The sequence below is a fragment of the Phalacrocorax carbo genome, chromosome 13 (assembly GCF_963921805.1).
Source record: "Phalacrocorax carbo chromosome 13, bPhaCar2.1, whole genome shotgun sequence".
In the NCBI taxonomy this organism is placed as follows: domain Eukaryota; kingdom Metazoa; phylum Chordata; class Aves; order Suliformes; family Phalacrocoracidae; genus Phalacrocorax; species Phalacrocorax carbo.
Genome location: NC_087525.1, coordinates 5,495,875 through 5,512,379, shown reverse-complemented (window position 1 = coordinate 5,512,379; position 16,505 = coordinate 5,495,875). Strand labels below are relative to the sequence as shown.

General features: G+C 43.3%; 1 protein-coding gene across 4 annotated transcripts in view; it reads left to right on the top strand.

Annotated features, from left to right (window-relative positions):
• The window catches only part of LOC104049538 (core histone macro-H2A.2), a 28,609-nt gene that overhangs the window by 1,275 nt on the left and 10,829 nt on the right, over nucleotides 1-16,505 (top strand). For 2 of the 4 annotated variants that reach the window (XM_064464655.1, XM_064464653.1), the window contains exons 2-4: nucleotides 6,068-6,300; nucleotides 14,366-14,472; nucleotides 15,849-16,046. In XM_064464655.1, the coding sequence (XP_064320725.1) occupies nucleotides 6,129-6,300; nucleotides 14,366-14,472; nucleotides 15,849-16,046 (477 nt within the window). In that variant the 5' untranslated portion in view covers nucleotides 6,068-6,128. Of the gene's footprint in view, nucleotides 1-15; nucleotides 227-1,031; nucleotides 2,675-6,067; nucleotides 6,301-14,365; nucleotides 14,473-15,848; nucleotides 16,047-16,505 lie in introns of those variants that run through there. The other 2 variants (XM_064464654.1, XM_064464656.1) reach the window with 2 other exon arrangements.

The window sequence follows — 16,505 nt, the reverse complement described above, 5'->3', positions numbered from 1 at the left end:
GCGGCAGGAGTCAGCCTCCGCATTCCGTGAGGGGACGGTGTCTCTGCAAGGACCCCCCACCAGGTTTTTCTGGCTTCATTATGCCCGTGAAGCTTCTTTCAGAAGGAATGCACTCTGTGTCTCTTTGGTTTAGTAGTTTGGAGTAGGCTGAGTCCAGGAGATGTACTGCTTGCCTGCTGAATAGCACTGTGTCTGCAGATTGGTTATGCCTTACCAATTTATTCAGGTAACAAACTTCTGCTTCAGGTCTTTGGAGTTATTTTCACAAAGTGGCATCCGTATATGAATGTGCAGTCTAACTTGACCCCTAGATAAAATGCCTTTGGATTGCTTGTTGACCCCTAACTGTTCAAATACATCGTAAGCTGGAGATGAGGAAAGTGCAGGTGTGTTGGTGATAGTCCTGCATGTCCTCAATTTCAGTCTTTGCCTGCTGACTTCAAGTTTTCTCAGGATTTGGAAGTCAAGACTCCTAGATGCCAAGCACATGTGAGCCCTCTGGAAATGGTGTCCGAGGCAGGGAATAAGTTTGGTAGAAATGGTTCCAGTACAGCGCCTTGCAAAGACTCAGGCATTAGTTCTCTGAGCTGGGCTCAGAGGTCAGCATCCAGCTGTGCCCGAGTGTTTTAGCCTGTGGGAGCTTCTGGTGTAGCACCAACTGTAATGCTCGCTTCTGAACCCCTGAGGGAGGGTAGCTGGCATGCTGTGCTCAATCTTAGTCTGCCAGATTACTTGTAGCCACCTGTGAAGTCCAGAAGGGTAAGATGCAATGCCAGCTGTTTCAATCTGACCAGGAATTTACCTAATCGTTGCTCGCATATTTAGTGATAACTAGTTGCTAGTGTGCATTTTGTATTTGGTGTGGCTGTTGTCTTAGCTTGCCTCTGTCTTGTGTATGATGTGAAACGGAATGGCCAGAATTTACTTTTCTCCACCAGTGTTGCGGCAGTTTGGGTACTACATTGTGCAAACTAAGCTTTCTTTTCTATGTTTTTTTTTTTTTCTCGTAGATAAATTTAGATTTTATATATCTTAGGCATTTTGTACTGCACTGAGGTTTCTGATGTTTTCTGATGTTTCCATGCATTCTTGCCAGATCTCGACATGTTAACCTCTGAAATTGCTTGCTGGCCAGCTTTTCAAGTTCACGCTCGCTTGGAGGTCGCAATCTGTTTCTGTGTCTGCAGGTTATTCTTACCTTTTGAGATATATGTGTCCTTACGACCTAAAGATGATTATGAGATTTCATTGTTCTGAGCATCAATGTAGGAAGGACTGGAAAGCGGTTTAAGGTTGCTTTGGTAATCCTAGATCCGTTGGGATGTAGTGTGGGATGCAAATTGCACAGCAGTAGGAGGAATGTCCCAGGGCGGTCTGTTGTTCCAGTGTCCTTGTGCAGCAGCCATCATGCTCTGCTGATAACCATGGTGGAAGAAAACGGGGTGGTAGTGTCTGTAGTGGAGGGACTCTCCATGTGGCCAGCAGACACACCTGAGAGAAGCGAGGAGGTAGAGCTTTTATCCCAGCAGGCAGAAGGAATGCGCTGCTTGTTTTGGGCTCTGAAAGAGATTAAATTCACAGAGGAAGGCCCAGCTTGCAAAAGTCTACCTTATTTTCATTATATTGTAGAGAGCTCTGGGAGATCTGGTAGCTACTAAATCCCCCGTAGCAACACAGGGATGTTGGAGTCATGGCAGAGTAGGAGTGTGCTGTGACCAATTAAGGGATTGGAAACATTAATTGCTTTAAATTGCCCAGCCTCATGTCATGGTAGCCAGATATAGATGCAGTTCTCAATCAGCGAGGATGGACTTCACATAAATGGCATGGCTGTGTTTTTTAATGGCAACTGTAGTTTATAGGGGCAAACATAGAGACAATGAGTCAGCGGGCAGTGAGGGAACTAATGTAGGTAGACTGAAGGGCTTTTTCAACTGCTTCACGCTTAACTGTATCATCGAAAGAGAACAATTAGGACAGCAGAACTTAACTTGTAGCTCTTTGCAGCTTTGGAGCAGTTCAGGAGAGTGCATTGCATAACTGTGTCAGGACAGAGCTGATGTGCATCCTCTGAGGTAAACCAAACCCCTGCCTTTGGGAGGAGGGAGTTGGCAGGGCACGAACCCCTGAGGCCTTGCTGCAGACCAGGCGTAGCTCTTCTGTGCAAGAGAGCTTTGAGAGAAACTCAAATGGAAGAGAGAGGTTCACAGTATGTGGAAAAAGGGACTGGCTACTTGGAATGTGGGCCCACCGCTGAACAAGGAAGGGGCCCTGGTGACACAGGGTGCAGAGAAGGTGGAGTTACTGAATGCCTTCTTTGCTTCTGTCATTACTGCTAAGGCTGGCCCTCAGGCATCCCAGCCCCCAGAGGAGAGAGAGAAAATCTTGGGAAAGGAAGACTTACCATCAGTTGAGAAGGATTGGGTCAGAGATCACCTATGCAAACTGGATCCTCACAAATCTGTGGGCCTCAATGGGATGCACCCACGAGTGCTGAAGGAGCTGGTGGATGTTCTTGCTGAGCCACTCTCCATCATCTTTGAAAGGTTGTGGAGGACAGGAGAGGTACATGAGGACTGGAGGAAAGCAAATGTCTCTCCAGTCTTCAAGAAGGGCAAGAAGGAAGACCTGGGAAGCTATTGGCAACCCCAGTGTACCACATTTCTTTGTCCAGGTCCACAGGATTTGTTTTTTAGTAGATGTGACTATGCTGTGGCTTGCTTTTCATACCAAAAATCAGCTCCCATAGGAGACAAGACAAGAACATGCTGGTGTATATGTCATTCCCCAATATACCCTGGTCCACATAACTTGTAAAGAAGAAAGAGAGAGACAGTGTTAGCAGAGTTTTGAAACCTTTTTTTAAAAATTTAGGCTCTCACAAAATTCCACAAACCTACCTGATCTGTTACCTGCAGTGTATTTGGAAAAATGTTTTGGGATTCCAAAGGTTGCCTTGGCAGCAGGGGAAAAAAGGCTGAGACTTGCTGTGAAAGAGAAGGGAAGAATAAAGGGGTAGAGACCGAGGTGGAAAGTTCAGTGAGGCAACAGAAGAATGAGCCAGAAGTGATTAATTAAACAGAAATTAATATAATGCAACAGCATGCCCCAGAGCAGTGTACTTAGTTATACAAATATGTTTTGATTTTCCATTGCAGAGATCAAATGCAACCCTGGTATTTTCTGTGGATGCAGTTTCATGATGTTTGCTTTTATTTTCCCCCCACTGATTTACATGCAGTTGCGATTTGGTACTACAGGAGCAAATACACAAAGAGGTTACCTTAATATGATTTTGATACGTGATTGCTTGTAGTGTGCTCTTTCAGCATGGCTCGCTGTGGGGATTTCAGCGCAGGACTGAACTCTCGGGTGATGAAACTGTCCTGCTGGTATTGCAGGAATCAGATCATAGCCTAGTGCATACATTTATTAAGTTCCCCCTTAAAATGAGTTATTGTTGCTCATATTACTCATGAGAGAAGGCTGTTCCAGAAGTTCTCTCCTCTGATGGCTAGAAACCTAATTCCCAGCCTACGTTTATTCAGTAATTTGGATGTCAGTTATCGCGAACTGAAAGGGACGCTTTATAAAGGTTAATCGGTAGCATAATATGGAATTGGAAGCTTATAAAGGGTTTGTCACAAATTGCAAATTTCACTGAGCAAGAAGACTGGAGGAAGGGACCTCGAGAGATCACCTTGTCCAGCCTTCTGTCCCAAGGCAGATCTAACGCTGCCAGTGCCACCTCTGACATATGCTCTTTAACTGTTTTAAAGTTGCCCTGGCAGGAAGATTCTGCCACCTTCCCGCCTGACAGTCCAGTGCTCCGCTCTCTTCCCAGCTACACAGCTTTTGTAAGAGTCCTGCTTTTCTCCTGCCACTTTTCATAGGGAACACTTACTCCCTCCACCTTCAAAGTAGCCTTTATGTCTCTAAAGACTATTGTCATGCCTCCCCACTTCTTATTGCCTTCCGTTTTAGTTTGTGTCCAACATCCATTCTTATCACACTCTTCTGGATTCTTGTTGCTCTGCATGCCTGAAGTAGGTCCTCAGCAATGCTAGCTGTCCTCTTGCTTATATACCTTGACACAAGATTTGCCTTTTCACAACAGCTCTTTCCCTGTGCCCCTCCGCCCTGTAACCTGGTGGTCCTGATCAGTGGAGCTGCTTCCTAGCAGTTTTTCCCTGACCTCCAGGACTGGTTACTCCTGCATCGATGCAATTAATGTATTGCTTGGGAATTTTTTCCACTTGTATCTGTTTGAAGCGGCCATTGCCTTTAATCCGCACTTGCAAGCTGCAGTTTAGGAGCTCTTTTACCACCACTTGTGTTTCTGGGCTGGCAGTTCCCAAGGAAAGTAGAGTAGGATGATGAGCAGCCTCAATTTTGAGGTGTCCGTGTCCGATTGGTTTACTGTTTTAATCTTTCCCCAACTTCTGTTATTATGCCCATGTAATATATTGCACACAGAAAGAAAAAATTATCTAGCTGATAGACAAGGATATGCCAGGGTTTTGTAGATCCCTGCAGACTCTGTGGTGATTTTATTTCTTTGATATCCTAATGAAACCAGCGTTCAAGTTAGGTTATTGTAGAAACCCACCCTTGAATTTGGCTGTTACAGATGGGCTGGTTTCTGTCAATGTGTGGCTTCCTATGGGACAGGTGACCCTCTTTGTGTATGCGCTTGATTTGTAATAAGCAGGCTAAGAGTGACGCACAAATTTCTGTGCCCTCCTTGGATGGATGTTGACTGTTCCCAAGGGCTTTCAGTGGTCTCAAATTACTTTTTTTTTTTTTTAAAGCTATTTAGAGTGCAGATTGTGATAGATTTTAACAGTATCACCTAAAGTCATAATATTTTTCATATTATCTCCCTCCTTTTCTTTCCTTGTTTCACTGAGGGAAATGAATACTGGGAATTAAGTAGCTATGCCTTCATTGACAGAAGTACCATCTGTGGCAGACAAGCTCTTCGTTTATTCCAGAGGAGTGAATCTTGATCTATTGTGTTGTAGCCAGGATCATAATTAGGCCCCAGGGCAGCTATCAAAATGGAGTTAAAAACCATTTTTGGACACAGAGTTAAAACTTCCCCATTTTGTGACTGAGAGTGAAAACTAGGGGTTTAACTATGACCGCATGCACACTTTGGACTGGCTGATGCTGGGGTTTGTCATCCGTTTACCCACAACCTCACTGAGGCCAGAAAAACAAAGAGAAAATGAGATTTGCATTCTTTGCTCCTATGTATAGTCTAGATTGGCTCTTAATGTAATGCAGGGAAAAAACGCATCTTCAGGGAGCTTGATGGACAGAAAAGCCTAGTAGCCTGTCCTTTTAAGATGAGAGATTAAAGACCTCCCCTTAGCTCTGTGGAGCAAGAGTTCTGGGACTCCCAGGAGTCCTGTGGCTGTGAAGATGATCAGGGGAGAATTATGAAAGAGGTGAAGCCTGTGAGCTGGTCCCTGGGGCTCAGTTCCTGAGGCCAGAGCAGCGCGAGAGGAGGTGCTTGAAGCACAGCTGCTTGCCTGCTTCTCCTCTTCAGCCATGCATGTGAAATTCCCCATCTCAAAGACCTGTGAAGAAGCAGTGTGTGTGTTGGTAGGTTTTATCTTCTCCTGTGCAAGCAGTACAGCTTCCTCTGCTTAACAGGTGGCACCAGTAACTGCTTTTCAGCTTGTTTAACGCTATTCATTATGCCAGTACTTCTCAGCTGTTTATAACTTGCTAAACTTATCAGCATGGAAATCTTTCATGCTGCAGATGTCTGCCTTGGTGTGGTTTGTTTGGCTTTTTTTTTAAAGATTCTTTTAATGTGCATTTGGTATATATATTTTTCTTAATATTCTCCAAACCACTTTTTCTGCGATATTGCCACATCGACAGTGCAATAGTCAAAAGCAAAGCTATGTTCCAGTTATCCAACTTTTAATGAATAATGCCTCAACTTTACCAGGTATTGAGAATAGGTTTGGACTTTTTCTTCTGGGAGAACAAGATAGCATATAAAGATGTCTTTCACGTGCTGAACACTAATTCCGTTTCTCTTCTCTTGCAGCTTTTGGACTGGAGCAAGGGGATAAGAATCACCAGCAAATTGAACAGCACAAAGCTGCAAGATGTCGGGCCGAAGCGGGAAGAAGAAAATGTCCAAACTCTCACGCTCTAGCAGAGCGGGTGTTATTTTCCCTGTGGGGAGAATGATGCGCTACTTAAAGAAAGGAACATACAAGTACCGGATAGGTGTTGGAGCACCAGTTTACATGGCAGCCGTCATAGAGTACCTAGCAGGTAAACCAAGAACCTGATCCTGGAAGTGCTGATCACACACAGAAGCCAGGGATATCCATGGGATGGGATATGAACGAGTTCAGCACTTCTGAAAATCAGGCTCTGCAAGTGCAGGATTTGTTGAAACTTGCTTAAAATGCTGAAGAGATTAATTTGCTTCTTGAAGAGGCTGAGGATGGAAATTTTCTCCTTTAGAGGCACTATGCTTGGTCACTAGGTAGAACTTTTTATTGCTTTGCAGGGTGAGGAGTCACATCTAGGTAGTTTCTGCCCAAGAGGAAACTGATGTAAATTAGGCTTTTGATACACCAGGATGTGAATAACAGGAGGAGAAAAAACCAAACCCACCATGTTCACTTAAAAAGCTCAATAGATGTACAAACTCTGTTTTGCTGGCTGTGTTTGCCCTTGCAGAACAGTGTCAAAGTGTTATGAAATATGGCGGTTGTTAATTTGTATTTTAAAAATCCTTTTGGCTCGCCTAAGTTTATAAAGAAACTCTTTCAGGGTTTAAATCTTCCCACATACCCCAAGTTTTCTTTTCCCTTCCGTTCTGAAACTGACCTCAGAGGAAAGGGGCAGGTGTCAGATCGTGATACAATATACTGCAATACACTGTGATGTATTGCAATATTTCAGACTGTCCTACGATCATATCTGCTCAGTTTCTTATTTAATTGTGGAAAACAGCACTTTAGCAAATTGTTACAGCGCCTGGTGGAGAGAGGATTCTGGTTCAGGTGTTACAGATCAAGACTGAGGTGCATTAGAGAATCTGTGAGGAGTCCAAGTCCGGATGAAGTTAGCTGAACGGGCTGTGTTTCAGGAGCACTTTGTCACCAAAGTGGTGTGGAAGAAGCTTGCATGGAGCCTGGTTGTCCGTGTAATAGCATGTTGGTCTTTATGCAAACATTGCTGTCTTTTTTACACGTGAAAACCTGTTCTCACTACCAGACAATAAAAGCACTGTTTCCTTTCACAGGTGTGGAGAAAATCTGAACTAGTGATAATTTCACTATTAATAAATTAAATTTCTGGTGATGCCTAATAGTATGTTACAGAAACGGTCACGTTTTTGCCGATTTGTTGCAGGATAAGAATTGATTCCTCCCCTCCCCGAGGCTACTTCTAGAGTTGGAGTGAAAAAGTATAGCTTGTGTGGAAGAAATGTAAACAAATGTTTAAGATTGCATTCATATTCACCCCCAGCTCCTTCAAGAGATAAGTTCAGAAAAGGAGCTGGTTTTAAAAGAAAACAAAACACCACTGAAAAGCAGGTTCAAAATCCAAGATGCTGAGCATCTCTCGTTTGATTTTATTTTTTACTGTGTAAGAGCAAATACATTTATATTAATATATTTTCATCCTAGAGAAAGATCAGTTCTGTAAGTGATTTTGGAGAAGATCTTTCACTTCATTAAAAACATAGATATATTCATATTTACACAATCCATTTCATACATTAAAAATGAAGTCTTGTAACTGCAGAAATCTCTCTCTGTGGAGCTGGTGTTGTACTGGGGAAGTCCGTGACTTGCGGAGCTTGTTCAGCTGGGCAGCGTGGAGTGCTACTCAGCATGGATGCTGCAGGGAGTTAGGGGGGAAGGCAGAGGTAGAGGATTCATAGCTCTTGTAGCTCCCTGCTCTACCACGGGGATTTTCAACCTTGTTTTTGTTGGTAGGCCTCTGTATGTTTTCTAGCAGAGGTTCAGACCTCTTCAGGAATGTCATAAATATTAATTTCTGTATAGCAAGGTGTGTTTTCTTTATTTTATCGTCATTTGTGGATTGCTTAGAAGTTGTCTACAGACTTCTGGATGTCTGGGTATCGCAAGATGAAACCATATTTTGTGGGTTTTGGAAATCGCACTAACATAACTGAATGACATGCTGCATAATAACTCTGCTGACCTTCAGTCTCGGGAGGAATAATTTTTTCCTTTTCCCACTCCACAGGGATCCATAGCATTCAAAGGAGTTTCTAGGATAAACATTTAGAGATGCTTGTTCTGAGCTGTGGTAGTGTAGGTGTAGTAATAAATTGTCAACAGCACTTTGGTAGTGCAGACTGAGTTATGGTCATCTTTTTATAACATACAGCGCAGCACTGTTTACCTATTGTCTGAACTAGAACAGTGTGTAGCTTGGCTCTGCTTCTGGCTAGTAAGTGCAGTTTAATTTAAATCATTAATATGGTAAGGGCAGATTATGTGTGGGCCTACGCTTTGTTTTAGAAAAAAGAAAATGTGTAGTCAACCAGGCAAGAAAATTGCTAGATGTGTAGGCTTGGGACCCACATAAATTTTGAGGGAATGTTACTCTAAGCTGCTTCATTCAGCAGAGAGAGGACCCACTCTCGCCCCAACTCTGTATGTATTGCAATAGAATGGAGTAGTGTTTCTGAGCAAATACCTATTGCTTGTGGATAGTGGTCTTTCCAAACCAAAGTTTCTGTGCTTTCTCCAGAGTTTTGTTTGAAAACATTACAAAGGTGGATAATTCAATTAAACAGCGTTGCAACATCTAACCCTGGTGATCTAGTTATTCCTAATAAGTATGTGTGAATATAGTCTTTGGTTTTGGGAAGCCTTTAGAAACAATATGTGGTTTTCCAAGGCTGTTGTCAAAGCGGGTATTATACATCAAACTGGTAACATTTCTTAACGTTAGCTGATACTTCCTATTACAAATTCCAGTTTTCTGTTGTGGACTTGCAGCTATGAAATATTGGCTACTCAGGCTGAAAGCTTGCATACAGGGGAATTGCTTTAGGCTAAATCTGGGAGGGTGGGAGTAAGCGAGTCTGGTTCATTAACTGTTTCACAGAACCAGGTTGAGCCGTGGGTTTTTGTTACGGTAAAACATTTGTGAGAACTTCTCTAAACCCTGGGTGCTTCTCTGCATTTGAGCAGAGACTTGATGCCTTGGGAAAGGGGGAGGGTGGTCTCTGCCATCTCAGAGAAATCTGCTCTGTTTGGCCAAGCTGTAACTTTGGAAAATCACAGGTTGCTCATGCTCAGCAGAGAATTCTTTGATTTAACAGCTAAAATCTCTGAACACATGGCCCTCACTGAGCATGCTCCAGCCTCTCTCAGCTCCCAGTGCTGCCCGGACTGCTTATGCATCATCCCCCCAGACTGACGGAGCACGCCTCAACCTCTCATCTCCAACGTGTGACAGGACTGCACATGGGCCACTCCACACAGTGGCTGAGCATGCTTCAGCCCATGCCTACAGGTGCTCGGAAGGGCTTTTCCTCTCACTGCTGTCCCCGGCTGCTCCTGCTCACATCACTGAGACCAGAGAGTGGGCTTTCTGTGGTCTCAGTGGTACCAGGCACAACAGGGGAGGAAGCTCTCTGATGTGATGGTAAAAGCCACACAGAGGTAGATGGGAAGAGGTTTGGGACTGAATACAGGGAGTATATGAATAGGAATTGAAGGAGAGGCTAATCGTACCTCATGTCCCAGAGGTGGGAAGGGTGGGCTGGAATTAACTGAATAAGCAGACTGGGAGACTGGGAACAGGTTCCACATTGGTCAGAGAAGGAGGCTGGGAACAGATGATAACATTTTGGGAAGACAGTGGTTATGGGAGAAGAATAACGGTGTTAGAGACAGAGATGAAGATGGATCTGTGTGGTGGGGAGAGCTGAACTGATGACCAGTGGGCAAATAAATGGCAAGGGCTGCCCAAAAATCCTGCCAGGAAGCTGGAGAGCAGGTTGGAAAAATCAGGCATAGGCCAAGGATTGGATGGAGGGGCTGACAGTAATGAAGAACCCAGAAAGGAAGATTGTGCCTGAGTATTAATACAACTGAGAAGAGTAGATGGGAGAAATGGAGACTGTCCAGGGAAGGCAACTGAGATAGAAGTCTCAGGTGTGGATTGCCAAGGAAACGAGAATGGGCTGTGGAGCTGGGGAAGTGAGTCACGGCTGGGATAGGGGCAAGGTGGATGAGGCTGGAAGGGTCAAACAGGACCAGAGCTGTCTGACTGCATTCATCCAGGGCCTTGCATGGACCAGCGGTTCTCCTGTGAGTGGTCAGCCATGCACATGGTCTGTTCATGGCGTATATTTGTGTTGCCCTGAGGCACCGAGCCTCTTGACTAGAAAAATCTGGGTGGTGCATATGTATCCTGAGCATCCTTATTCCCAGTTGCCACATTATTCAGACTGCCTTTTGGCTTCGGTATGTGTTCTGTCGCGAGATAATAGATCCCCATTTTTTCCCTTTATATGCAAGATCGATTGCGGCTGTACCCTACAGCCATTATCAATGCCAAATCTGCACTTTGGCTTCTCAACCCCATTGTTAAAATGCCAGTGGTCACCACAGTGTCTCTCAAGTGGTACTTTTATCTCAACTGATTAGCTAATGTGAAGATGATCTCATTGGTGTTCTAAGGATTATTTTTTTCTTTATAATCACTCTAGGCTGTTTTATATCTTAGGCTTGAAAATCATACTGCAAAACTGCAACTAGCCAGAAGGTTGGGTTTACTAGAACAGTGTTGGGCTCCACTGGCCTTCAGAGTTAAAACTCCATCAAAAATTGGCTTCGATCCCATTGGATTTATGGACTTTGCAATAGATGCATGCTAGACTATGCTCTGAGTGTGCACAGGCTGACTACAGTCATCGTCTAAATCAGACATCAGCTGCATGTGTCCTATAATGTGCCTTCCCAAAATGTAGGCAAAGAATACAGATGCCTCTTGCTTAGCAAGCAGAAGACATGAATGGTGTGCTGGTCAGAGGAAATCACAGAAGATGTCAATGGAACGCCATCTTCTCTAAATTAGGGCAGAACACAACACCAGCAACTACCTCCTCCTTCAAAGGACATCAGCTGCCATACTGTTCTCTGTCTCACTCATCTGCCATCAAGAGACGAATCGAGTAGATACTTTACCACTTGCAAATGGAGGAACAAGGACTCTGTCATCTGATAGGTCTTTTCAGAGCAAAAGTATTACTGGATAGATTTGTACATGGTAGTGTAACCACAACTGTCAAAACTTAACCTAAACGGTAAGTGGAAAACAAGATAACGTGTCTGAAGTCTTTTCGATTCTGCTATTGGTTTTTCTCATATAGCTTTCTTATCAGTCCGGCTGAGCACTTCACAAAAGCAGGCTGAGCTCAGCTCAACAAAAAGCTTTGGCCGGGCTATGATACTTGTATTTTCCATACACTCCAAATCTATTGATCCATCAGCTAAAGAAACCTCTTGCTCCTGAATGTCGCAGGTCGAGAAGATGTAATCCCATGCAGGTCATAGCTTGGCTGCTGCTTGTGTTGGTTGGAAGACAGTTATGTTCTTCCCTGGTCCTGAGTGCTAATCAAACAGGAGAAAAGGCTCTGCTAATAAGACTGGGTGTTGTGTAGAGTCAGTGGACGGGTCTGAGCACTACTCCACTGGCGTACGTTTGATCTCTGTCTGAGGCTAAGGTGAACTGTGGGAGTGCGCAAATGAGCTTTTAGCCATCTGCGCTGAAGATGTCTGAATTGGAAGTTATGTTTCCAGTGTGGAGGCTTTTTGTGTGGATTTTGACTCTTGAAGGAAGCAAGATTATTTCAGATTTCACTTTAATTCTTAAAGTCTGCTGCTGAGAGGATGTAAAGTAAAATGATGCCCGATTTCAAAAGAGCTTGTTATAGTATAGAACTTCATTATAGAATCTATATTCTCAGACTAGTCTCCTTAGACTTTAGGTAACCTCACCTGTCAGGATGTTTCTACTTAAAATGTCAGGCAGTTTCTTTAGGGATCTATTCTTATCAGCAGAGGATATGATAACTGAAGCCTCCAGATTTGATGTTGCATGTTGCAAGTGCCATTTTTTATTTTTAAGACCGATGCCTTGCTTCTAGCATATAAAAAATACACATATAGGCAAACATTACAAGGAGGTAAGGCAGTTATTTACCTATGCAAATGATTGGCATCCTTTGATAAGTTATATGCATATTCCACAGTCTGCTATACATCAGCTCTGCCTTGGATTCCCTTCTTCCCAGTGTCCCATGGTAGAGGGCTGGCATTTGAGTGTTCTGCGTTTTTTGCTCTTAACATTAGGCAGAGGACATTTGAGGCCACCGTCAGGATGCTGCTGGCCTAAGGACCCAGAACCTGGGGGAGTGGGGTGAGCACACAGGTAGCAGGATGTGCCTGTTGTTGGCACATCTGAAAGAACTGCAGTTCCCACACAGGTAAGTATGTGCTGCTTTTTTTTTTTTTTTAACCTGATGCAATCTTCCTCTGCTATCAGCACCAATCTGCAAAACCCACTGGAGAAGCCTGAGTCTCTTTTCTTGCTTTATGCTGGTCTGCACAATGGATGGCAATCTGTTCCTGCTGTCTGCTGCTGCATTAGCTCCGCTGGCAGAGGTCTGGGAGTTGGATCTGAAACTTCTAGCCCTGCAGCCCTCACAGGGGTGAATATAGCTGGATTATGCAGGATCTCTTTTCAGTCTCCTTTGAACTCCAAGTCAAGCCCTCCAAAGCTGGGAAATGCCAGAGATGAGGTTGCTGCCCTAACTTTTAATGTGGGCCCAGTGTGTATTTGTGGCGTGATATTATTTCTGATTGTTGCACGCTGCTTTTTCCTCATGCCAGTGACCTAGTTATCTCAACCATGGTTCTAGTATTTCCTAAAATTTAAGTGCTTGTCTTAGCAACTTTGATAATGTTTCTTGAAAGTTCTGCATGAATAATCATGAAAATTTAACAGACACTGGCTGTCTCTTAAACAATTCACTGTGAATATGCACATGATTATAAACAATGGCTTTTATATCTCCAACATTCCATTAAGTATGAATGCTGCCTAGTAGTGAAAACTGGATGGCAAGTACGCACTTTTGTTATTCCATGGAATTAAATCGAAAGCTTATTATTTTTTCCCATGAACTGAGAGCTAAACCTCTCCTTGAAGTCCTTTGAATTTTAGCCAGAGAGCATTATGTAGATTTCCACTAGATTTTTCATGAAAGTTCTTCTTTTTATAATAGAGTTCTTTATTTAGTTGATAAAATGGAGTAAGATATCATTCATAGGACATGAATGGGCTGTAACTTTCTTACCCTGCTTACTGAAAGATGTAAATACAAAACTGAAAACCAGAAGGCAGGGACACTGGGTACTTCTAAAATGAAACAAGGTGTGAATATGATTATGATTATCTGGAGCAGAACCTTCCCGTCTCCTTCCTTGTCAGTGTTTCAGTAGAGCTCTTACATGAGAAGTGACCTCTGAATAGGGGCCAAACTGTGTAAGTTAATGAATTATACTGATTGCTGCAGTTTAAATAAACTCAGGAAGATGTGTCTGTGTTTCCTCTATAACAATTAGAAAAAGCTCAGTGACTTTAGTCATGGTGTAAAAGTTATTGCACATTTAGAGAAACTATTTTTGAAGTGACCTCCTGTTCACAGAGGTGTAGAAGGAACTTTCTACAGTTCACGCACTGAAGCTCTTACGTTGTCTCTCCTTGCCTCTAAGTCAAACCTTTCATATCTTGTTCTGAAACGAAGCTTCTCACAGATTTTCCAATGCCCTTTAATGCAGAATCGCAGTGTTGCCTGGCTAGTTCGTTGGCTTTCAAAGTATTTCTTTAAATGCACCTCAGTCTTCGTCTCACCTGGTCCTGAGAATCCTTGCTGTTTTGTCAGAACTGTCGGTACTAGGTTTGGGGTTTCATTGCATGCTTTACTCTGATTGTTACAGTGTTACTGCTAAATTTTGGACTGCTGATGTACATTTTTATAGGGTATTTCTTGTTTTTTGAAAGAGAATTCTGACTTGGGATTTGTAAAAGAAGTTATGTGAACCAAGCTAACTGTCCTACAGGGGATTAGGAAGGACAAATTATCTTACTTAAATTTACAAATACATTGAGTGTAGTTTGGTTTCTGCCTTCTGTAGCAAAGACTGTTTAATCTGGGAAGCACCCCTGAAAATGTAAATGGATATTAAGAAGGAATATAAAATGTGTATACAGGGTGTACACAAGTTGCATTTTTTTTTTGTTACTTATTTTCATCTCAATGTGTTTACAGCTGAAATTCTGGAATTAGCAGGAAATGCAGCACGAGACAACAAGAAAGGAAGAATTGCCCCCAGACACATCCTCCTGGCAGTTGCAAATGATGAGGAACTGAATCAGGTACCCGTTTACATTTCAGTGCATGAGTTACATGCTGCAGCATGGACGAAGCTGCTACCACAGAAGGTTAGAAACAGTTTAGTCTGATGCATGAATGAGAACAAAGTTATTAGAGCAGAAGAAGACAAGATTGTGCCAACTTGAATAAAAGCAAACAAAAAAAGAAGGTTCTGAGATATCTCATCCTAAATCCTCTGGATATAAATTTCACTTCTTATGTAGCCTGTGAGTTCTGTTGAAGTGGGTAAACTTGATGCTTAATTTTTTCCACGGGGACATGCAATACTAAAGAAAATGTGCCTTGTGGAAGATCTGTTCCTGAAAGCTGTAGAAATATGTGTTTTATATTATAATGTCTGCAAGGCCCATCTTGGGTAGGGGTCTGGCCCTCTCTCTGCTGTTGCTGCCTCCAGGACTGCCTGCCCTGCTGTATGCCCAGGTCCCGTTAGCACCCAGACTGTGGTTTGCAGTGCTCTGACTCGCTTGTAGCATCACTTCTGCTAAACTTGTTGAGTGACAAGGGAGATCATGGCATGGCCTGTGAATTACAGCATTCAGGGCTGCCAGAAGGGTTCAGTCAGCATCAGAGGATCTCTTCTTGGTTGGCCCCACGTGAAGAGGGATGACATAATTCACAGTTTGAAAGATTCCTGCACTTAATTTGACTGCTTCATGTAATGAAAATGTGGTGCCTATGAAGTCATCTAGCTCTGTTTCCAGTCAAGGGGACTGAAAAGTCAAAACAGGCCAGGAGAGAGGCAAAAGCATGCTAATGCTACCAGCCCATTCCTTGTTCTGTGGCGCTGGTCACTGGCCTGTGAACTGGGGACTAGATCTGCTGGTGTCCATTAGGAATTAGCCAGATTTTGCCCTCCACCTAAGATCACAGCCCATTCCTATTGTTCACCTCTGCAAAGCAAGTTCTTGGGGCTTATGCTTGCTTTCACTGAATCCGTTTCCCTGCCAAACAGATCTACAGCCAGTCCTTCTTTGAGCAGGGCTGTGGTGCAGTCATGTTTTTAAGTAGCCTACAGGCACTTACCATTTCCTCTTGCCCTCACTCACTGCTTTTGAGTCAGCAAGGACAGGTATGCAGGGAGACCAGCACTGGGAGAGAGGAGAGTGACTAACCTGTACAGTAATGGAGTTCTTCGGACATGCTGGCTGACCTTGCTGTGACCTGCCAGCTTTCTTGTTATTCTGGATTTTATCCCTCAGGTTTTTTGTTTCGTTTTTTTTTTCATGATAAAGGGACAAGGTGCAATGCTTTGGGAAGTGTGGACTCTACTTGCATATGCATAATATAGTCAGCAAAAAATAGCTTGAGTGCAGAGTAAGAAAATCTGTAATGTGGTTCTTCACACTACTTCTTGCAGTTGCTAAAAGGTGTGACTATTGCAAGTGGAGGTGTCCTGCCCAGAATTCAGCCAGAGCTTCTAGCCAAGAAACGGGGTGCCAAAGGCAAATCTGAGACCATCCTTTCACCTACTCCTGAGAAGAAGGGAAGGAAATCCATGGTGAACAAAAAGAGTGGGAAGAAGGCAAAGTCTACCAAGGCCCGGACACCCAAAAAGGTAAGCATGAGGCAGATGTGGGATTCCAGACACGTGGGAGAGGGACTGGATCAAAACCAACTGAGATTATTAAGAGGAATAAATGAGCGATTCTGCATTGTTTGTTTGTAACAACTGGAAATGGGAGGTAGGAGTTGATAATACATGTGGCAGGATTTTTGGTTTGTTTGTTGTTTTGTTTTTTTTCTCTAAACTGTAGAAATAAAGGCAAGCACAGTATTTTTGTAATGAATTTTCATAACAAAAACCTTCAAAGCTTTGAGGGAAACTTTTCAGATTTCCATGTCACCCTTTGCAGTATTTCCTGATAACTGTGTGGAATCTTTATCTCTGCACTAGCTGTGTGGCAGTGAACTCTATCTTTTAAAACAAAGGAAGGTGTATCTTAAAACTTTTTCTACTTGAGAGATGTCACATCTTCAGCGTTGTACAGTTAGCAAGTTGTTCTTTAAGATTTTT